Source organism: Ictidomys tridecemlineatus, chromosome 3, assembly GCF_052094955.1.
Source record: "Ictidomys tridecemlineatus isolate mIctTri1 chromosome 3, mIctTri1.hap1, whole genome shotgun sequence".
NCBI lineage: Eukaryota > Metazoa > Chordata > Mammalia > Rodentia > Sciuridae > Ictidomys > Ictidomys tridecemlineatus.
The window spans coordinates 26,861,403-26,884,118 of NC_135479.1; the positions used below are offsets into that span (position 1 = coordinate 26,861,403).

At 45.7% G+C, this 22,716-nt stretch overlaps 1 protein-coding gene across 1 annotated transcript in view; it reads right to left on the reverse strand.

The window, feature by feature from the left end:
• Window positions 1-22,716, reverse strand: part of Ca10 (carbonic anhydrase 10) — a 477,395-nt gene that overhangs the window by 6,822 nt on the left and 447,857 nt on the right. The window contains exons 5-6 of the mRNA XM_040268984.2: window positions 16,200-16,295; window positions 10,918-10,990 (exon numbers count right to left, since the gene is read on the reverse strand). Coding sequence (XP_040124918.1) covers window positions 10,918-10,990; window positions 16,200-16,295 — 169 coding nt within the window. The remainder of the gene's footprint in view (window positions 1-10,917; window positions 10,991-16,199; window positions 16,296-22,716) is intronic.

The following is a 22,716-nucleotide window of genomic DNA, read 5'->3' on the forward strand; positions in this document are numbered from 1 at the left end:
GCAGGAGCCCAAAGCCTGACCGGCAGAGAGATGAGACTGGCTTCTGCAGTACCCCTGGTTTCACACATGTTCTCTCATCCTGGTGAGAAAGGACTTAGTCTTTAGTGATCAATATAATTTCTCAAACTCAGTTTTGTGCATATATTACAGTAAAGGACTTGCCCGTGTAGCTGGAACTTTAAACCGAGCCAGTGAGATGGGTCAGAGAGAGAGAGTAACATTCTCATTGACAAGAAAATAAAGATGAAAGAGGCAAAGTAAATATCCCAAAGCCACAGAGTAAGCTGGTGACTGCAAAGTGGGAACTGGAACTCAGCTCTCCTGGTCTCCACACTGAGGTTGGTTACTCACTCAACAAATATTCACTAAGCACCTCTTGGGTTTGGCTCTGGGGATAGAACTATGAACAAAGCAGGTGTTTTGTCTGCCTCTTCTAATTGAAGAATGAGACAGCAAATGACAAAACAGAAGTAGACTATGATGTCAGGATGCTAAATGCACTTACCTAAGGATCCTGGCATTAATGCTGTTGATCTATTTTCTTGGGTAAAGACTACCTCTCCCTATGTCTTCCTCCAGAAATTGTTCATTTAACTCTCTCTGATAAGAAAGAGGCATCTTTGCTAAGGGAACTTGAATTCCAGTTTTTTTCTTGTTAATTAAATTATGAACCAATCTGTTGGGTCAGTAGTTTGAACTTGTATTAAAAATAAAAAAAGTCATTTTCTTTCTCCAACCCCAACCGCTCCTACTGGTCTCCAACTTTATCCATGCAAAACCCCTGAGGAAGAGAGTTTGGTCAACCTGATTAGTCCTAAGAGGAAGGATTCCCTTCCACGGGCTGCTGAAATAGAAACACTCTCCATCCAAACACAAAGCATCCAGGGCCAGCTGATGAGGGAATTAGTGATTGGAACATGAGGGGTCTGGGTCTGCACCGTGGCACGTGTGGTCAGGTGCTCCTATCACACAGCCACAGTGTGCAGAGCACACAGATGTGACGGTCCTCGGGTGCTGGATAAGCTTATGTAGGGAACTTGACATTGGTGACTGTTTCTTAGTCCCTACTGTGTGTCAGGTTCTCAGCTCCGTGTAGGTGAGAAGGACATAATTAAGCGAATGTAGCTGGGAGTCACAGGGATAGTGATGTGCATCTGCACTGGCCCAGAGACAGCCTATCAGTTCTGCTTGGGGAGCTCAGGAAAGGATGGACCGAGGAGCTGACCCGAACGGCATCTTGAATGACAGGAGATAATCAGTGCGTGGCTGGCAGCGGGTGGCTGTCAAGGGTACTGTAGACAGACTCCTGCTAGAGAAAGAGCTCAGGAAGTTGAATGGGCATGTGCTTGGGGACGGCTAGAGTGTGCGTGAGACGCAGGGGGAGGGATGTTGTGGGAAATATGAGCCTGGAGGGATCAGCACCAGCCACACAGGGAAGGCCCTTGTGTGTGCTGTTGGGAGTTCGGGCCTCAAGCTGGAGGCCATTCGGAACCACTGAAGGGTTTGAAGCTGGGGATGGCATGATCAGATTTGCACTTAATGAGGCTTGCTCCGACGGTGGTTTGGCCTGAAGATTAACATATTGGATGAGAGAAAGAGGCATCCGGCACCTTCTTATTAAAGGTCAATGTGATTTGTTTAACCAAGCTTGCACAAGAAACATATTGGGTACTCTAGCGTGCTGCTATTATTGTGTTTTATTTTCTTCAGGGGAGTGGGGAGGAGAGAATGCAGCAAGCACCATGAGGAGCATTTCAGGCATGACCAGAGTAAAGAAAGAGGAGCTCTATGCTGAAATGGTAATCAGCCCTTGGGTGGTAGCACACTTGAGGGCTGGAGGTAAGCACAGGCCAGGAGCAAAGGACAAAGGGTGATGTTGATGGATTTACCCCAGGATTGTTGATGGGGGGACAACTGTTTTCAGAACATCACAGAGGATGCAGTGGCCACAGAAGGCCTGGGCAGATCTTTATTCCTCACTGTATTCTTTGGTTGAATCTTGTTAATGTTCCTGCTTCATCTTTTGCCCTTTTTATTTCCCAGGCTATAGGACTTGGACAGACCCAGCATGAGCTTTGGACTCCTGCCTGAATTTGGATGCTGACTTTGCTGCTCATCGTCTGCATGAACTTGGACCCACCGATCACAGACTGATCCTCTGCTTCCACATCTGTAATATACAGATGGTTGGAGTCCTTGGCTCACGGGGTTGTTTGAAGAATGCATGCAATCATGCTTTGCAAGCGTTATGCAGCACAAGGTCCAGCCTAGGTTAAGTAGCAATTCTGGGTAGCAGTGTCCTTGCCTAGCTTCTGGGGATGACCACTGCTTTCTTCCCCAGGACTCCCTGGTTTTTCCCACTGAGTTGGTGCCCTCTTTTTAAAATGCATTTATTGAATTAGTTTGCCAATGGTTATTTACCTATTTGACTGTCCCCATAAACTGGGAGCCTTTCAGAGAATTATTTGCATCTTTTATCTCTGAATCCTAATTGTCAGCATGACGTTCTCTACATAGTAGGTACTCAATAAATGTAGATTAAATGAATCTGTGAAATGGTTTCTGCCTGGAAGCCCGGCTAGTGGTGTTGCTGGGAAGAACCAAGACAGGAAAAGGCAACATCTGGTCAGATGATGGAAGGTATCCATCTTTGAGGCTTCAGCCTGTACAATTAGCTTAGACACATGCTGCCTACCACCACCCCCTTACATGTCACACCCCAGGACATTGGGATGAGACTGATGGCTTTGTCTCCATCTCCATGTGGTATTTCCATGTGTCTACTCCAAGTAAGCCTGTACCCTCAACTACCTTGCTGAAGTTGGTCTGCATTTAGCACGTAACATTTGTCCTTCTGACTCACCACTCTACTTCAAAGGCTGCTATTAAATCAATGTTCTCTCTTTTAGGTATTAGGATTTGAGAGCGGCAGGCTACCTTTTTGCATCTTCTTTCTCCCTCATGGAAGCTTGCTTTTATTTGGTAGGACACAGACTCTGGGATTCAAGAAAGGAATATGGCCAAACCGGAAGTTTTCAGTCCTAGTGTCCAGGCACACTGGGTGTCTCCCCTGGCCAACCAGGCCTGGAACTGAGTATCACCCACAAGCTAGCTTGTCCACGTAGCAGCCAGCAGACCCCCAGCCTTTTGTGTACCTCAGTGTTATGGTCTGGTTATTGTAGGCAGAACGGAAGCCTGAGAATTAATTCATTGGATGTTGAATCCTCCTCTCCAAATTCTCCAGGCTCTAGTCATTAGAGTAAGGATGGCAAAAAATCTAGAAAAGGTCAGGATTGTTTGTGCACAGAGAGACACAAATATAGCACAGAGCACAAAAGAGGCCAAATGGGGTAATGACACATGTCTCTGCTAGCTTTAAGGACATTTATGGAGAGAAAATCATGGCAGAAGTTCAAATAGTTTTTCATGGACCATCTTATAAAGATCTCTCTCTCTCTCTCTCTCTCTCTCTCTCTTTCTCTCTCTTTCTCTCTCTCTCTCTCTCCTCTCTCTCTCTCTCTCTCCTCTCTCTCTCTCTCTCTCTCTCTCTCTCTATCTCTATCTCTCTCTCTCTATCTCTATCTCTATCTCTATCATCTATTTTAATCTATCTTATGAGAAAATAGCTTATAGAGGGAAAATCATCCCTGGACTTCAAGTCGAGAGTCTTAATCCAAGTCCAACTGTGGCTTTGCCAGTAGCTTATGATTTCTTCACGTGTAAGTCATGTAACCTCTTACTTGTGGCAAAAATTGTGCATAAATGCTCAGGCCATCTTCAGATAACAAAAATTACATAGATTCAAAAATGTCTCTCTGAATAAACAAATTTATGTAGCCAAATTTATCTTCTCTAGGTCAAATTTTTGGCATAAGAATGTTGTAGCTTCTTATGCATTGGCTGTATCTTTCTAGTACAGGAAACCCCTGGATAGTCAATAATAATAGAATGTCTATGGGGCTGGGGTTGTAGTTCAGTGACAGAGCGCTTGCCTAGCATGTGGGAGGAACTGGGTTCAATCCTCAACACCACCACATAAAAACAAAATCAATGAAGATATTCTGTTCACCTATAACTAAAAAAATATATAAAAAAAATATTTAAGCACAATATACAGCCCATTTTAGTCTTTCAAATGACTGCAAAAGTTGACAGTTGTGTGTTGGTTTTATGGCATGCTCTTGCTGAATCTCTGATGTATTTTGTACCGAGTTCTTAGTCATAGCTGCAACTCTTAACTTTTTTTGTTGTTGTTGTTAAAAGCATACTATGATGAAATGCTTGGGATAATGCAGTAGGGAAATCTTTTCCTTGATCTGAGATTCTGGCCTCTGTCAAATGTATCCTGCTTACTTATGTGGACCACTGATGAGCGCTAACATTGCCTCTTCCTGCTTATGCGGTTCTCGTTCAAAGCAAATGGTTCCAATGCGGAAAAAGGCCGGGCACTTCCCGAGATCAATATTGTTTCTGATCAATATGGAACTATTTGGCAATTTTATTATACGGAATGACATTTCCTCTTGTAATCTGAGGCAAATTCAACTGAAATGAAAAAAAAAAAGCAATTACGAAAGAATAAAGTAATATGGTTTTTTTGTTTTACACAAACAATAAATGAAAAGAAGGGCCTCCGAGAATTGGATTCTTGGAGGTAAGCTGCCCCTTTTCTACTCCTTGCTGACATGAATTACTACTTAGATTGCAACCTAGGAAGCAGCAGGCTGCATTTCGCATTCTGTGAAAACATTTCCGAAGCCATTCCTTTGAAATGAAAGTACAAGTTCAATTAAGCATAGAGAAAGGCACCCGGAGCAATCCGCTTAAAGTCCTCGGTGATATTTCATCACATTTAACACCACGTCCCTTAAGGAGTAGTGCAGAGAACACTTCCCCAAGAACTGTGAAGCAGAAGGCGGTTACAGTGGGGCCCACCCTGACCTGAGCCTTCCTCTTTTAACAGAGGGTTTTGGGGAGGGTGGGGCCAAAGTGGAGTTCAACCAAGAAGCCTGCTGAAGGTCTTTTAAAGAGTTTGCTCCCCTGCCAGACACCGTCCGGGAAAACTTTCTTCCAGTTGCCTTCAGTGGGCTGTCTTTATTTCCCTGGAGGAAATTTATTTAAAAAGCCACCAGACCTTTTTAAGTTTGGACTTTGTGATCCTTTGCTTTCCTGTTATTGAAGCCCACCATCATATTGACATCCCGTGACACGAATGAGGCACACGAAGTTGAAGGGCACGTGAAATAAAGTAACAAACACACTGTCCGAGGATGTTAGAAGATTGATCATTTACAGGCAGTGTTGTAAGAAGTGCTTCCTCTTATCACTTAAGATGGCTCTTTTGCACTCAACTAATCATTAATTTGCCACCTGAGAATATCACAAAATCCCCCTTTATAAAAAACGAATGATGAAATCATTCAATGAAATCAAATGATAAGGAAGGCTATCTTTTATGTTTCTGGGGTCCTGAGCCAGCTAATTAATTAACACAAGGAAAACAGAGGAATGGAGGTGTTATTCCAATACACTACATAAAAAAATTAGAACATTTCAATAAGCTACCAGTACCTTCTCTAGAAAATATTTCCAGAAAAATCTTTTTAAAAATTTTTTTTGATGTCACGATTGCAATCTTGCCCCCTCACTCTGTTGAAGGGGAATTTAACTTTAATAAAATGGATTTTCTTTAGAAGACTTTCTAAATTCAGCCTGAAATTAATTCAGGTTGGTTTTTACCCATTGTGGATTCCAGTTAGTGTTTTATAAGTTTTTACTCAGAGGTAGGGAATCTAAAGCTTCTAAGGAATGCAGTAGAGTCTCCCTGTCATTACAGGGTACTGCATGGGTACAAAAAGGAGCCATGCTTCATTTAAAGTAAGAAAATTCTGTTGCTTATGTGCCCTGTCCTGTGTTCACCTTTGGCATAATTCTCATTTGGCATCAAAGTGACCTGATTCCTGCCTATCAGGAAGCTGATTGACAGAAATTTACCCTAGGTCAATATCTATCTATCTATCTATCTATCATCTATCTATCTATCCATCCCAATACAGTTATAGACAATTGACTTATTATCTTGCTTTGTTCTTATCTCAACCCTCTCAACACCAGTGTTAATATCTTTATCTTACCCATTACATAGTTCTCTCTCAGAGATACTAAGTTAAGAAATTTCCTGGAGTCACATCAGAGGAAGTAGCAGAGCCAGGCTAGGCACCCAGGTCTGTTCAGTTCCATCTCTCACCCTAAGAACACACTGTCCCTGAGTGGGGTGGCCTTCACCAGGCTGGCTTCCAAAGTTCTCCATGTTCCCATTTTCTAGAGAAGGTACTGGATAATTTACTTGAAATATTCTATTTTTTTTCATGTAGTGTATTGGAATAGTGCCTCCATCCCTCTGTTTTCCTTGTGTTAATTAATCAGCACCTTGCTAAGGTGCTCTTTCTTTCATCCTTTTATGGATTCCTTGGCATTGAGTTTTGTTAACCAAGTCAAAAGAATGATTCTGCACAATTTCCTCTTTCTTAGCCATGCCTGCTGTGCCCAATCCTATAGACCAGGCAAATGGGCAGTGTCTCCACCAGCTGCCATGTTGGGGTGATTTCCCCCAGGTTTCTAGGGAAATCTAAGCTTCCTAGGAATCACATTGTCATGACTGTGCACTATAAAAATACTAACTACACAGGAGCTGTCTGTTCCCTCCTCCCCGCACCTCCGCACTGGCTGAGGAGGTGGCCACAGAGGAGCCTCTTGCATGGTGGGATTTTACAGATATCTTTAGAAGTGTTTTTCAATTCTAAGTCATGAAGATCTGAGCTGCTCTTTCGAAAGTGAAGACATGTCCCGCCTCTCTTGTCTATTTATTCTTACTTCCACGATTTCGCCCAAGTTGAAATGCCATCTGGATGTCGATGTCTTCCACATTTACATTTCAGTATTCTCTCCTGAAATCCAGACTTATCCAACTGCCTACACCACACCTCTTCTTGGGGGCCTCATAAGACATCTTAAGCTCAACGTGTTCAAAGTTTGTGATTCCCTTTCCACCCACAGATATGCTTCCCCTAAATCTGTCCCATCTCAGTGGATGGGAATGTCTTCTAGCCCCAGCTAAAAACCTTAAGGTCATTTTTGACATCTCTCTTCCTCCCATTTCACCCATCGGATTTACCAAGAAATCTCTTGGCTTTTCCTTTAAAATAAACCCCAATCATTTGCCACTACCCCTTCCCATTGACGTAGTCATGATCAAAGTCCCATGGTTTGGATGGCTGCCTTCATCTCTCACTTTCCCCTTGATCCTCTGAAGTCTATCCGCAGCCAAGTAGCCAGAGTGCTCCTTCTTTCAGCAGATCATGTCCCTTGGCTTGAAGTCAGACTGGCTTCTAGTTACAACATGGCCTCCAAGAGGAAGACTTGGGGGACTGATCCCTTCTGAAAGCAATCTCTAAGCCTTGTCTGGTTACTGTATATGCCCGTAATGACGGTGCCACTGTTGTGCCTGTAGGTGACACTGATTTCCATTAGAGGTTCCATGCCAAGGGAAACACATGTAGGAGTTGCAGAAAAGTTGGGTGGGGATGACCCTGACCATGTGCCGCCATATTAGTTGTGTGGTTAGTTTATGTTGCTTCCAAGTGGAACAAATACAAAAAGAAAAAAAAAAAAAAGAAAGGTAATGCTGACAAATTTCATGTAATGTCAACATATCAGGATTAAAACTAGTTTTAAGACCTCAGAGCTAACTTTTCTTGTTCCATAGGGAGGAAGCATGATAAAGGAAATGACTTAGAACCCAGAATCCTTGCTCTCTAGCGTGGAAGTGTAGGCTGTTGGTCGTTAAGTGTGTGCTTGCTTCTTACCCCCAGTTCCTGGTCCTGGACAAACTCGAGCTGTGTGGAGTGAGCTGCCTCAGCTGACCCCTGGAGCTCTGGCTGCAGAACCCGTTACCCCGACTGACCCCAAGTGCAGCAGGGAGGAGTCAGCGCTTGCTGTTGAGTGCCTCCTAGGCAGCATCCGTGGGCTCATCCGTAAGCTGGGGTAAGCAACTAGACCCACTTTGGAAGACTTGGTGAGCCTGAGCCGAGGTGCTGCATGTAAGCACAGAGCCTGGAGTATCACCATTGCTCAGAGAGCGTCCCTCCATATTCCTGATGCCCAGTAGGCACTGCATCTAAGAAAGCAGGGGAAATTGGAGCTCTGTGGGGGTTTAATTCTGGGCTGGTTGGGGGAGTGGGGGTGCTGTGGTCAGGTGAACCGAGTTCTGTGGTTGCAGTGGTTGTCTGTGTATGTGGCTGGGTGGGTGTTGATGGCTTTCTATCTCACTTACAAGCGTGGAAGCAGGCTAGCCTGATAGGTGCCCCTAAGCAGGTGGCTTTGTCTGCATCAGGACTGGAATTCACGGGCTGATGCCAGCATATCCTCCTGCCTCTTGCAGCGCTTCCAGAGAGATCCCCAGGCTGGTGTCTCTCCTTGTGCCACTGGCTGTGTCCCTATTCCAGGTCCCTCACACCCCCTGCTTGTCACCAGGTCAACCCTCCACAGGCCGGTGTCTTCAGGGAGTTTAGCCAGATGGAAGAGATCTGTTTCCTGCTGAGCAAATCAAATCCCTTTCCGCCTGTGTCCTGTGCATGGGGTGTGGAGGCCATCCCTTCATATCAGACCACAATTATCCCTGTGGTGCTGGTCCTTTCAGGTGTGTGACAAAGGTCGCTATGGGGAACACCTACATTATTCCCTGCTGGGGCATCAGAGTATAAAATACCTGTTATTAGGGGGCAGAGGTAGTCTCCTCTCCCCATGTAGGCAGAGTCTCTTGATCTTACTTGGATTCCCCTTTCTCTTCCGGTGGCCCTAGCAGGCATGGGTCTGGGGGTCATATGGCAGAGGGGGTGCTCCTACGGTCTTCTAGGTCTGTCTCCAGAGCACCCTTCCTGCTACTCCTGACTGCTGAGGCCCTCATTCCTCCACTCACTTGGGCTTCACCGATGCTGATGGGGTGTGCTTCAGCGTGGGCACCCAGGGCTGGTAGAGATGGAGCCCCTCCCTCTGAACTCTCTGCAGTCTCCTCAGTGCTCCCCAAGGTTTGTAGCTTCTGCTCCCTCTGTCTGGAGTGCTTTGGCTCCCTCTTTCCCTCCTTTCCTCCTTTCTTCCACCCCTCTCTTTCTCTATCATTCCTCCCCTTTCTCTTTCTATCCTTCCTTTACTCTCCTTCTCCCTCTCTCTCCCCCCTCCTCTCCCCCGTTCCTCCCTCTGTGGCAGCAGCCGCATCACGTCATATTAATCTGACCAGAGCTGGGGGTGGGGTGGGGAGGGGAGCAAAGCCCCCCCCCCCCAATGATCGACTGCGAGTGGCAATCTGTCAGATTGTGTGTTGGGACTTAATGTGCAATTTCATGGTTTTTCACGGTCTCTAAACTGCAAATTCAAGATTATTTGAAAACATTTTATTTAATTTTCATGCTTTTTTAATCAAAAAAGTTAAAAGAATAATAATCTTTTATGGGCAGTTATAAATGTGCTATTTACAAGCAAGACGGAAATCTCTCCCTTAGCTGAGCAATCTAAGTGTGTGCTTAGAGAGGACACCACCAGCATACTGATGAGGGTGGCCGCCATGTGTTTAGAGACAACTTAATTCATTCTTCTAGATGATGTCTGTCTAGTGGGGTGATTCTCCAGGCTCATCCATCACCCCAGCAGCACACCTCTGCCTCCTCACACAGGAGGACCTAGTGGTGAGCAGCTTGTGGGTAGGGCTTGCATCTGAGCCATCTTTACCTTCCTGAAGGAAGTGTTTGTTGAATGAATGAATGAGCAAGCGAGGGCAGCGATCTCTGTACTCTTCCTCCAGTCACCCAGGGGAGGCCTGTAAACACTCGGTCTTTCCTATATCACCTTTGGAGGCAGAAGCAGTGGGCAAAGCTGAGCTCCTGGATCAAGGATGTGCCAGGGAGATGTGGGGAGTGAGAAACGTTTGCTTGCTGTTTTTTTTCTTTTGGTGGAAATCATTGTTGACTTATTGATTGATTCAAAACCCTAGAAGGGGGAAGGCTTTAAGAATCGGAAGTTCAACTTTTTTACAGATGAGGAAACAGGTTGAAAGACAAGGAAACACAAAGTCAAAGTGGGGAAAGTCCCCATTGAAGGATAAAGCCAAAACTTGAGACCCAGTTTCTTTTTTTTTTTTTGCTTCTGAAGAGGCAAAAACCATTTCCTCCCATACATCTTTCTTTCAGCTCTTGGTATGTGCTATCTCACACACCTTTCTCTAAATCCTGCAACTTCTGGGGTTGCTGAGGAGGGCAGCGGTACCTTTATTTTTCTCCTCCTTCAACTTTGTACTGTTCTCTTTTTTATGCTAAAGAAATCTGGGATGAAACACTCCAAAAACTCAAGGAAACTTGCACAGAGTCTCTGGATCCATGGGCCACGGAGAACAAAAATGATGCCACCTCCTGCCTCCTCCTGGAAGGGGGACACAGCCATAAGGAGAAGGAGACTCGGCCCAGCCAAGGGACTCTGTTAAAGGTTGGACCCAAAGTACCTGGTGGGTACTTCCGCAATCATACGATTGGCAAAGCTCCATCTGTGGACAGCTAACATGGTGGAGTTAGCCATCCATCCATCAGAGTCCCCCAGCTCGTTACCAAACCACGGGATAACAATGACCACATCATCATAATCCTTATTGCCTGAGACAGGCGTGGCTGACTAAGACACCCCAGGGACTTCTGCTTGAAATGAGCTGCTTTTTGGCCAAACCCCGACTCTCCAGAGTGACTTTGTAACAGAATTAAAGGATCATGAAGCTGAAAGGGGCCCAGGGAGATCATCAGTTCTGGCCTCTTGCCTTTCGACAGGGCTAACCTTTACAGAAAAGAGTTGCTGTAGGGGAAATGGAACCAAACTTACTTTTATATGTTATTCTTGTGATGGTATCTCTGTTGAGCATTCGATTAAGAAATGGGTTTGATGAATCAGAAACCTAAGGGAAGAGAGAAGAAAATATGAATGATCGGGTAGCCCTTTCCCAGGATAAGCATCACCTCTGTGCATTCTCTTGCCCATTTGTAACGGTTTGAATGTGAGGTGTCCCCCCAAAAGCTCACATGTGAGACAATGCAAGAAGATTCAGAGGATCAATGATTGGGTAATAAGAGTCTTAATCCAATCAGTGAATTCATCCCCTGATAGGGATTAACCAAAGTGGTAACTGAAGTGGTAGAGTGTGGCAGGAGGAGGGGGGATTTGGGGTCATGGCTTTGGGGTATATATTTTGTATCTGGAGAGTAAAAACTTTCCCTCTCTGCTTCCTGATCACCCTGTGAGCTACTTCCCTCTGCCACACTCTTCCACCATGATGTCCTTCCTCACCTCGAGCCCCGAAGAACGGAGCTGGCTGCCTACGGATTGAGACCTCTGAAACCGTGAGCCCCTAAGAAATCTTTCCTGCTGTACAGTTGTTCTGGTTGGGTCCTTCAGCGGCTGCAGCAAAAAATCTGACTAAAACACCATTCGTACTTACTTAGTGCCCACTATGTATCCAACTCTATGATGGCTGGAAATTCAGAGACCACAGACATACACCCTACGCTGTAGGAGCCCCCAGTGTAGACAAGAAAGACAGGTGAGTGGGTGAGCAAATGGTTTTCATATGATGTGAGGAGGGCTATGACAGTCGAAGGTGTGATGTTATTAGGGAAAACGGGAGTGAGGCATGCGTGTGTCTGGGAGGATGGGTGGAAGTCAGCAGGTGTCTTGGTGGGAGAGTTTGGAAAAGGGGGAAAGACAACAAAAACATGGAGGACCTATACATCCATGGATGGGGGCCGTGAGAACCTGGCCTGCTCACGGAAACATTTCAGAATTGCGTTGCTGGTGGAGCTGAGGTTGTGGGGAAGGATGGAGGGCGAGGCCAGGGAGCGGGCAGAGGCGGACACATCAGGCTTTGGAAGTCATGCTAGGAAATGAGCAGTTTATTCTGTAGGAATGGAACTATCAAAGCATTTTCAGTAGAGGGTGCAGAGTGACATGTTAGGAGATAGATATTTATCTAAGCACAGAGTGAGAGGGAAAGTGTATCCAGGATAAAAATATCAGCAGGTGGGAAAAGCCACTCTAAAAAAAGTAATATAGAAACTTGATATATCACTGGTAATTACTACACAAATTGAATATCCATAAGTCATACCTTTCAGCCAATCAGTCCCTTCCTTCCCACATCCATCCATCCATCCATTCATCCATCCAGTAAATATTCACCAAGTGCCCATCATGGGTCCCATTTTATGCGTATGCCCTTATAGTTCCAATTCCAGGGAGGAGGAGCTAAACTTCAAGGAGCCCAGAGCTGCCTTTGGTGGACCCACCACGTATGAGTTCCCGTGTGGCTCCGCGTCATCATGAGCAGTTTCCTTCCCAACACCTTTCACTCAGCCTCTCCTGAGTGCCCCTGTTCATCCTCCTCCTTTATCTCCTACCTTGCTCAGCTCAGCTCTGCTCTGCAATTTACGCCTCGGCTGCTAATCGGATGTTGTGACACATCAACATTTTAAATCTGATTTATTCTGAGGGTTGGAAAAATTGCAGCAGATGATGATTATTATTAGATAAGCAACAGGTAATTTTGGTTTGGGGAAAGCACAGGCTGTTTATTTTCCCTCCTTCTGTCTCTCTTTTCTCACAGTTTGCTGGGTGTGTTGTGGGGAGACACACACACCCAGGGGAGCTTGGCCAGTGATAATGCTCCATGGAGGCTAAAGTCCACTTTGAATGGAGAAAAGTCCCTAATTGAACACTGTCGCTCCTTGGAAACTTTAGTGCTAAATTCAACTTCTACTGTGATATAGCCTTTAGCATTTAAAAGATGGCTTGAAGTCCCCTGCTTGTGCTCAGGCATTTGGCTAGGGAAGGAGGGCCAAAAATATGTTGTCATGGCTGAGAAGGAATGTGCCATGTCCCTTAATTGCTGGGGGTCTCAGGCTCCTGGTACCAGGTGAGTCCAGACAGCATTAACATGGAGACCATCCTCTTTTGGGCTGATTAAAAATAATTGAGAAATTTCCAAAGTGCTCACAGATGATTTGTGGGCACTAGTGTGCAGGCGGTGTGGGTGAGAGGATAAAATATGTACTTGGTATAAGTGAGCTTAAGTGGGAAGTTAATGGTGTGTGATTGAGCAGCAATTACAGCCAAATCTCTGTTCCCTGTGGTCATGGAAAGGATGGGGGATTAGTGGAGGACAGAGATTAAAAAAAAAAAAAAAAAAAAAAACCAACCCCACAGATGTACCACTGTCTTCTTTTAGCCAATAACTCCAAGTCCCCAGATTTTGTGCAGGGTGGCAACTTTAGGGCTAAACTCCTTAGATGTGGGGCTTCTCACCCTTGTTCTTGTGTAGCCAGCAGAGATCTGAGAAGGGGAGGCAGGGAGACCAGTAGGAGGGGATGACAAGGAAAGACACTGCATCCTTAGAGACCAAGCACTCAGTCCATTTCATTTCTGGGTACCAGTGCCTAAGAGAGGACTGGACCATGTTCAATCCGAGTTCTGAGAGAAGTGAATGAATGATAAGGCACAACTTGGGTAAATGGCATGGACTTGATTATCTGGGAGGTGATTATGTGGAACAAAGAAGACATTCTGTGGCTTATCTTGAGATGGAGCCAGAAAGCTTCAGGTTCGCTCGGGGAATGATGGGGAGCATCCCCAGGGGCCAACTGGCCATAGAAGATGCAGGAATTCGTTGCCATCTCTTTGCTGACCTTAGTCCCTGGGGGGTGTGAGTCCCTCTCAGATACCTTCAGGGAAGCACCCAGGTCCTGCAAGCCCTGACTGTGGTGGAACAATGTTTCTGCCAGAACTGTGAATCATGCCTGCTGTTTGCTGTCCAAGAGGCTGTCTGTACAGCAGTCTGTCAATCATTCTGTCAATTGTAATGTACCTGTGCTCTCCATGGTGACATTTACTGACTCAGGATCTTTGAGAAAAATGAGGCAAAGTCAGGGGCTGAGACACTGGTCCAAAGAGCAAGCTCTGCTGGGGCAGGCAGATTGGCCTGTGGGAGAAACTCATGGAAGGGTCAGCACTGGAAAGCCACAGAGGGAGGTAGGCTCCTGGACACACAGGACAATATGTGGAATATCCACAGGCTTCATAACAATAAGTGTGACCCAGGTTGAATGTACCAACTGGTTATCAGTGCCATAATCTGATCTGGAAAAAGAACCCAGGAATTAGCCCTGTGCTGTGGATGGCAGAGGGTTAGAAGTGGGATTTTTTTTTTAAATATTTTTTTAGTTGTAGATGGACATGATACCTTTTTTTAAAAAAATTATTTTATTTTATTTTTATTTTTACCTGTCCAAGATTTTATTAGCGGGACCGTAGCGGCCAGTGATTTTATTTTTTAAACACATGACGGCAGAATGCATTACAATTCTTATTACACATGTAGAGCACAATTTTTCATATCTCTGTTTGTATGCCGTTGTTTCATTTATTTATTTATTTTCATGTGGTGCTGAGGATTGAACCCAGTGCCTCACACATGCTAGGCAAGTGCTCTACCACTGAGCTACAATTTCAGCTGAGTGGGATGTTTTCAAATGTTGTGTTCTCTCTTCTCACCCTGTCGCTTCCCCCAAGCTCTGCTGGGGAGGCCAGTGGTGGGAATGAGATTCATGAGCATGAAAGTCAGACAAGACTGGGAATCGTGAACTTGGGTGAATGCCTCGGATTCTTCGAACCATTTTCCTCATCCCTAAGACTATTAGGGTTGAATAATAAAACAGATGTAAAACACATACTACGGAGCCTGGTACTGGGATTCTGCTCTTTCTTATTCCAGGGTTTGTGATGATGTCAAAGACACAGTGCAGGAAGTAGCAGGCTCTGTGCTAGGACCAAGATGACAGGAAAAGCCTAAGACAGGGTTCCTTGGCTAAACGCCCCCTTCCTGTCATTGCTAATGGAGGATTTTGGAGTTTGTGGCCAGGGGCCATACTTTATCATAGATGTCCCTGCCCAGTGCACAGCTCTGCCCTGCCCTGACCCAGATGAAGGCAAGGATGTTAGGGGAGGCTTGGCACCTGGGAGATGAGTGGGGAGAATTGCATATTGTACAGGGTCATGCTTTGGGGGAGGAGTGGAGCCCTGGGGTTGCATTATTTGCCATTCTTTTGAGTAATGATGATGATGTCATTGAAAGCTACCACTTCTTGATGGTAATGCCGGGATTTTTTTTTCTTTTCTTTCTTTCTTTTTTTTTTCTTTTTTCTTTTTTTTTTTTTTTAGGAGAGGTCTTACTATTACAGGCATGAGCCACTGCCACTGTACCCAGCTGAATGCTTGGTTTTGATTGATTATCAGATTCCAAGTCCTGATTGGTCCCCTTTCTCAAATGATCTGGCCAATGCCTTCCCAGGGGCTACTACAGGCACTGTTGACTTTTGGGATTGTAACCTACTGCAATTTTTTTAAAAAAAAATCTATTAATTTTCTTAATTGGAAAGATTTTTTTTAACTTAAAAAATTTAGTTTTTCTGCTTTACTCTACCTCTGCCAAAATGTTAAAGGGAGTTTTATATAATGAATTAGAATTTGCTTGGTTGAAGATTTTGTACTGTTGCTGCCTGTTAGGGAGATGCCTGAGGCAGGTGCCTTCCCAGAATGTCTGAAAGACAGCAGCAGGAAAGTGAGAGAGGATGAGCAAAACGGGGAAGCCAGGAGGAGCTGTTCAGTGCAGAGCCTGCAGAGGAGGCGCATCTCCCTTGTTTCCCAGGAGCAGCAGATTGCAGATTGATGGACAGGTCTTCAGCCCTAGGAGGCATCAGTGGGAAGCCCCTCCCCTTCTGCTATTGCATCCTTTGATTCCACTGCTTTAGGGGGGATCTGAAGCCTGTCCCTGGACCCAGCATGTTCTTTTTTTTTCCTCTCTAGGACAGAAACTGCCTGAACCCTCAGGTCTTGATGCTTGAAATGGAACCCATCATTTTTACATCTTGCTGCAGGGGACTGCATTTTTCATGAATCTTATGGATATTAAAGTCACGAGACCCTGCAGCTTTTCTTAGGCAGGAACATTAATCCATATCACCTCTTTAATATTTCCAACTTCAACAGAGACTGATTTTCTGATTGGGGCAGAGAATGGCCAGAAGAGAAGGATGAAGGAAGGAATGCAAGGCACTTACTTTTATAAATATAGAAACTACCACCAATCCATTTGGACTCTTTGCAGCTTCTGTGACATTTGTATATAACTCATGGTTATAGTGGATAAGCTGCACCTGTCAGGAGGAAAAAAACAAGAGTGAGAACAACAATCCAGTGTTAAAAGGTGTGAGGAACAGTATGTGCCCCTCACCCCCATAAGAGTGAACTAACTGCAAAGTAAGTAGACAGGCTTTTAATTGAAGGGATTTTAGAGGCATATGCAAGTGTGTGTCCTTGTGAGTAAATGCACACAAACATGCATAGATACACACATATAGCCCATACATATTTGCAAATGTCTTCCGGTGACAAGCATGCTTTTAATAAGCTCAGTACCCATCTGCTCCTGGCTCCCTCCTAGGACAATTCCTCTAAAGTGTGTGTAAAGTGAATTTCCTTATTAGGAATGAAACAGCCCTGCAGGGGCCCACACACTCTCCAGGCTTCACCAACAGCTGCCACTGAGAAAATCTTCCTGGCAGCCTTTGGAACAAGCAGGGACTTGGTAGGTCCCTAGTCAGCCAGTGGCTCTGAGATTGACCAGTCTGGAGGGTGCAGGGATTCTCATGCAGAGAGGGACGGAAGCTCAACTTCTGATGCACCAACCTTCATAGGTCACCTAGTTGTGCAAAATGTTACCTCCTCGGCCTCAGCAGAAGCCAGCCATTTGCCTGTGAGTCCTGTGCAGCAGGCCATGTGGGGAGCAAAAGGAGCCCTGGATTCAGGCTCCAGTGAACTAGGTTTTCTCTGTTATGTAATTTTTTAAAAGTTGTTTTAAATCTGTGAAACATAGCATATATGTATGTTCAAACCAATGCACCGCCAATTCTTAGCCACCTGGCCACAGAACTCCACATTTCTGATTCCATTGCTTCCTCCGAAAACATGGGTACGAGTGTCTTAGAATTCATCTCAGGGCAGTAAATTTAAAATGGATTTTTTTCTCCAACAGTGTAGAACTAGAACTATAATTTTTGTGAAAATTTAAAAATATAGAAGTAAGAAACAATGAGAGACTCCTCCACCTCTGGCTCATCCCAGCCTGAGCAATACCACTATAAAATTTCGTATAGACCTTTCAGACACCTTTTCGTGCTTATAAATCACACTCATGGAAATAGGGTTTAAAAAACAATAGAGAAGGAATCATTTATAATTATGATTCTGAACCTGCTTTTTAAAAATGGAACACTAGTTCCCGGCTGTCTAAGTCAATACATACAGATCTACCTTACTCTCCCTAATGGCTGTTGCTTTTCTGCTGTGTGAATGCCCCATAACGTATTTAACCACCATTCTTTCACTGACTTTCAGGTTGTTTCCATTTTTTTTTTCTCTCTTATAAACAATGTCACGGCAAGCTCATCATATATCTTTCTGTAATGGTGTTAGCGCTTTCCACAGGCTGATTTGAGAATCTAATAAGGTTGTGCCTGTAAAAGTGATTTGTGACTCCAAAAGTATAAGAGTATTCATTATTGCCATATCCTGAATCGCATTAAAAAAAGGAGTGAGGTTTTAGAAGTTGAGAAAGGCAATGATCAAAAAAGGTGCTTTACCTTGAACTTTGGGGGGAAAAAAAATCTCTCTGTTGCAATGGTTTGCAACCTTTGCCATGCACCCAGATCACCTGGGTGTTTTGAAAGCCCTTCTGGGCCTGCCTGCCTCCTCCGATTCTGGTTTTATTGATTAGGGGTGCCAAGCAGACACTGGTATTTGTTAAAAGCTCTCTGGTTGGAAGGCAGGTGGAGTTGAGAGCCAGGGGAACATCAATAAGCATCAAGACCCCTCAGGGCCTTCTCAGAGGGAGGGTACCTTGAATCAGGCTGCCCTAACATCCCGAACCAGTGGAACTCCTCGCGGCGGGAGCACGTGTTACCGCGGTTCTTGGCTGTCCATTGGCTTATTTCTTTTTTTCCTTCTTGTGAGTTTTGCCAGTAGAGCCAGATTGGGTCATGGCAGCAACTTGGCTGTTGTCAGAAGGGCCACCATAGGCAGGAGCAGGTGAACGCTCCGCCTGTGCAGGAGCCTATCAGGCCCACGTTCATCGCCCCTTCTCTTGTTCCCCCACACAACTGGGACTTTTGGCAAGTGGAGACGTGTTGCCCTGTGGAAGTGCCAAGGTTCTCATATGCTCAACACCCTTTTCTTTCCAGGGCTGGGAGAGCTTTTTAAAATGAGATCAACACACATGCCACCATCTGCTAAGATCCTTCTGTCTGACCCAGGTGGCCTACAAAGCCACCTGGTGGATGTGCCAGGGCTTCAAGACATGCCTTGAAATTGCAGCATGCTCGGAACACTAGAGCAGGGTCAAGGAAGGCAGTCCAGGGGAGCAATCCTGTTCCCCAGCTTGCAAGCTAGAAGAAGGCAGGGAGAGGTCTTCCAGGTCACTGGCTACCCCATGGGATGGGATTCTGCCAAGGGCTGGGGGCTGTTGGAACAGGGCTGATGTGTGTGTGGAGTGAGGCTGTGCTCTGCCTCAAGGTCTTGGTATTTAGAATTTAGAATTTTTATTTGAAGTCCCACCTCCTCCTCGTCGTTCCAAGGTAAGTTGCCTAGGATTCTGGTGTTATGAGCTTTGGTTTCTATTAGCAGTTGGTTGATGGACTGCCTGTTCTGTTAGGTTGAACAGTATGAAATTGACCTTTTGATCTACAAAAATGATGATTTTATAGAGTGAACACGTTCTTACAATGAAATTACTTTGAGTGTGGCATCCCTCGCCCCCACCCAGGTGTTAGAAAGATGACAGGGTACCTTGCTACTCAATGTGTGGTTTGGGGATCAGCAACAGTCACAGTTAGGGCATCTGGGATCTTGATAGAAATGCAGAATCGGAGCCCCTCCCCACCAGATGTCCTGGACCCACAGTCCTGGATCAATTTGTATTCTAACAGATTCCCAGCGATTGAAAAGGAAATTCAAGTTTGAGAAACACTTATTTAGCATGCGCTGTTGGCAGGTTATCAGAGCCCTGTTTTGCCTGGCTGTTCACCTCTTCTCCATTTCAGTGTGGCTGGCTTCAGGGCTACATGCATCGTGTATGTTGGAAGGTAGACTGTGTCCATAGGAAGCCTGGCATAAGAATTATCAAAAGGCTTTCAGCAGGGGAATAAAATAATCTGCATAGACCATAAATGGCAGCCTGGAGGAGGGAGAGAGAGTAGGGGTAGGGAGGGTGTCGTTTCAGGTGTTGGTCCTTTAAGGCAGAGATGTACTTAGTCGGATGGATACAGCATGGATACATTGTGACTCCAAGGCCCACAGAGAGTCCCCAGTCCACAGAACCTCTGTGAGCAGCACCAGATGATGCCAGGAAGCAGCTGGCCGTGGCCAGGCTTCTTATTCTCACCTGCCAGACACAATTTGGGCATCAAAAGGAAGAGAGAGAGAGACAACCTGGAGCTGCACCAGTTCATGCCCTGGCAGCAGAGATTCCCCATGATACAACACTGCCACCCACCCTCGACCTGCCTCCCAGGTCTCTGTCAGTGGCAATTATAGTTCCTACAGAGGTCGCTTTTTGTTCTATGCCCCAACCAGGCACCGTGGTGCTAGTCCAGTGTGCCCTCATCACTCCCAGCATGGCTGGGTGTGGGTGGGCCTGGGAAGAGACTCCACAGCTTGTCCCTAGCAGGATGTCCCAAGTAGGTCTGAGGGAGCAGCAATGTGTAAATTGCATCCCACAAGGGACCGAGTGTCAGATTGGCAGGTGGGTTCTGAAAATGATATCTGGCAACTACTTCTTGCCCTTTCAAGATGAGGCCTAAGATGTAGTAGAACTGAACTTTGACTTTGGGACTTAGTGTAATCACAGAGTCCGATGTGAAATCAGTAGATGATCAGTAAGTGATTGTTCAACCTTCTGAGCCAGCGTGCCCGGCCACCCAGACCGCGGAACGGCGTAGGAGCTGCGTCTGGGAGCAAATGCTTTAGAGCTAATGATGACAAGCTAATTAAACACCAAGTCTGACTATTCATTAAAGAGATGCCCTGAGAGCTTCCCTGGGCTTAGTTGGAATTACCATCTGAAAGAGCTAAACCTGGATTCCTGGAAATTATTCTATAATTTGACTTTTTTTTAAAAATTGATTTTAGATAGGAGCCCTCCTAGAGTTTCCAAGCCATGCAAGACTGAGCCATGGTGGTCAGAGAGAAAGAAGTGAGACACTGCTGGCCTCTTCATGGTGTTCACATATAGCAGGTGCCACCAACCGGTGCATTCTCTGCCTCTGAATGACCTGATGGGACCTGTCCTTGTGTGGCATAGCTTGAATCCTATGTTCTCATCTCACTGTATCACTTCCGTCCTTCACAGGGGCCTGGGACTCATTTGTTAAAAACAACAAAACAAAACATGACCAAAAAAAAACCTTCAAGGGCCAACCATAACTATAAGGCCAGTTAGAATAAGACCCATGAAATCCTGGCTCTCCTAAGAGAGAGTTTCAGGGAGTGGCAGGTGCTTTGAAGGAAGCAAAACAAGATTTCACTTACAAAGTGAACGTCAGTCATGGCAAGAATGGGGGGGGGGATGTGTGCAGAAGGGGCCCAGCATCTGGTCGAGTAGCTAGTGAAGGGCTCTTTGGGGAGGTGACATTGGGGCTGAGTTCTGATGTTGGACAGGAGCCAGGCATGGGAAGATTGAGAGGGAGCTCCTTGCTCACAGAGAGTCCCGACAATGCCAAGAGCCTGAGATGAGGACAGGCAGTGAGACAGGTTGGGGAAGGGCGAAGGGGCTCAAGATGATCACCTTGGGACTTTGTAGACCATGGTGAGGAGCTTTGATTTTATTTCAAGAGCAATGGGAAGTTGCTGATGTGAAGGAAGAAATCACTTGATCTGAGGTGCATTTTTTACAAGATCTCTCTGGCTGCTGAGAAGAGCAAAATGGAGGCCCAGGAACCCCCTGCCTACTGATCTTGACCTCTCAGGTCAGCTGGGATGCCTTTCATGAACCACTGACATGGAGTGTCTAGCCCTCTCTGTTTCCCTGGTACTCTTATCTGGGAGGTAAATTTATCATGGTCAACTTTATGTGTCCACTGGACCAGGCTAAGGGCTGCCCAGATATCTGGTAAAACAGTATTCCTGGGTGTGCCTGCAAGGATGTTTCTGGAAGAGATTAGCATAATAGATTGAGAAAAGAAGATCCACCCTCACCGATGTGGGCAGACATCATCTAATCTGCAAAGAGCCTGGGGAGAAAAAAAAAAAAAGACCAAGGGAGAGGAGGTGAAGAACCCATTCTTTTTGGGCTGGGACATCTGTCCTTTCCTGTCCTTGAACATCCCAGCTCCTGGCTCTTGGGCCTTCCAATCTGGGGCTCTTGGACTTACTCCTTAACTCCCAGGGGTCTCAGGTCTTTGGTCTTGGACTGAGAATCACAGCCCTGGCTGCCCTGGCACTCAAGCTTGTAGGTGGCATATTGTGAAGTTTCTCTGCCTCCATAATCTTTTGAGCCAATTCCCATAATAATCTCCTCTTATACATCTCTCAGTATATCTTAACTGGTCCTATTTCTCTGGAGATCAAAATATGACTGATCAAAGTTCAAAATATTTTACAACCCCAAATGGCATGAATGCTGTGTGATCAGATGTAATTCACAACCAGGATAGTCACAGGGGAGCCGAAGTATCATTGTTGGTCATCATTTTTTTTTTTTGAAGATTATCACTAACATTTGTTGAGTAATTCTTTGCTCATCAGGGAACCAAATGTGAGCCCTAAGTAACATTCCTCGCTCCACCTCCCTGGCCACACCCCACCTGCCTTCAGTTATCACCCAGTCAATCCCCATCAGTGGATTAACCCAGCGATTAGGTTAGGGCTCTCATAATCCAATCATTTCACTTCTGTAAATTCTTGCATTGTCTCACACAAGAGCCCCTGGGGTCGCCTCATATCTAGACCACAACAGGGAACTATATTCATGTTTCAGAATTTTCTTAGGGCCAAAGGCAAAACTTTTCCTATGTCCCATAATCGAAGCAATGAGCAATGAAAACCATTGGTCTTTGGTGACAAGGAACTCAGCCCAGCTTTCACACCAGTGGACAGGTACTCCTCTTTGCCAAACCAGCAGATCTACTGCAAGCAAGAGTGTCGGGCCCACAAACTGGCCGTCCCTGTCGTAGGTTCAGCTGGGAGTGGTCTCTGCAGTTCAGATCTCAAGCAGAGCCTGAGCAGAATGAGAGCATGGTGACTTGCCTGTGTGTGCCAGTGGGCTCCCACCCCTCACACCTCAAGAGAGCACCCGGCTCTGTTCTTAGGCCTGGCGTACTACTTTAGTTCATCTTTACAATGGGATGCTCCATTAGCAGAAGACCCTTCGTCAATGTGAAAGAGCTGCCTTGTGATGGAAAAGCACACCTGACATTCAAGGAGATGACCTTCCCTCTGCTTAAATACTCCAGTGGCTTCCCATTGCCTGTAAGACAAATACCCAAATCTGAGCACAGTCCTTGTCATGCTTGGGTTAGAAGGTGT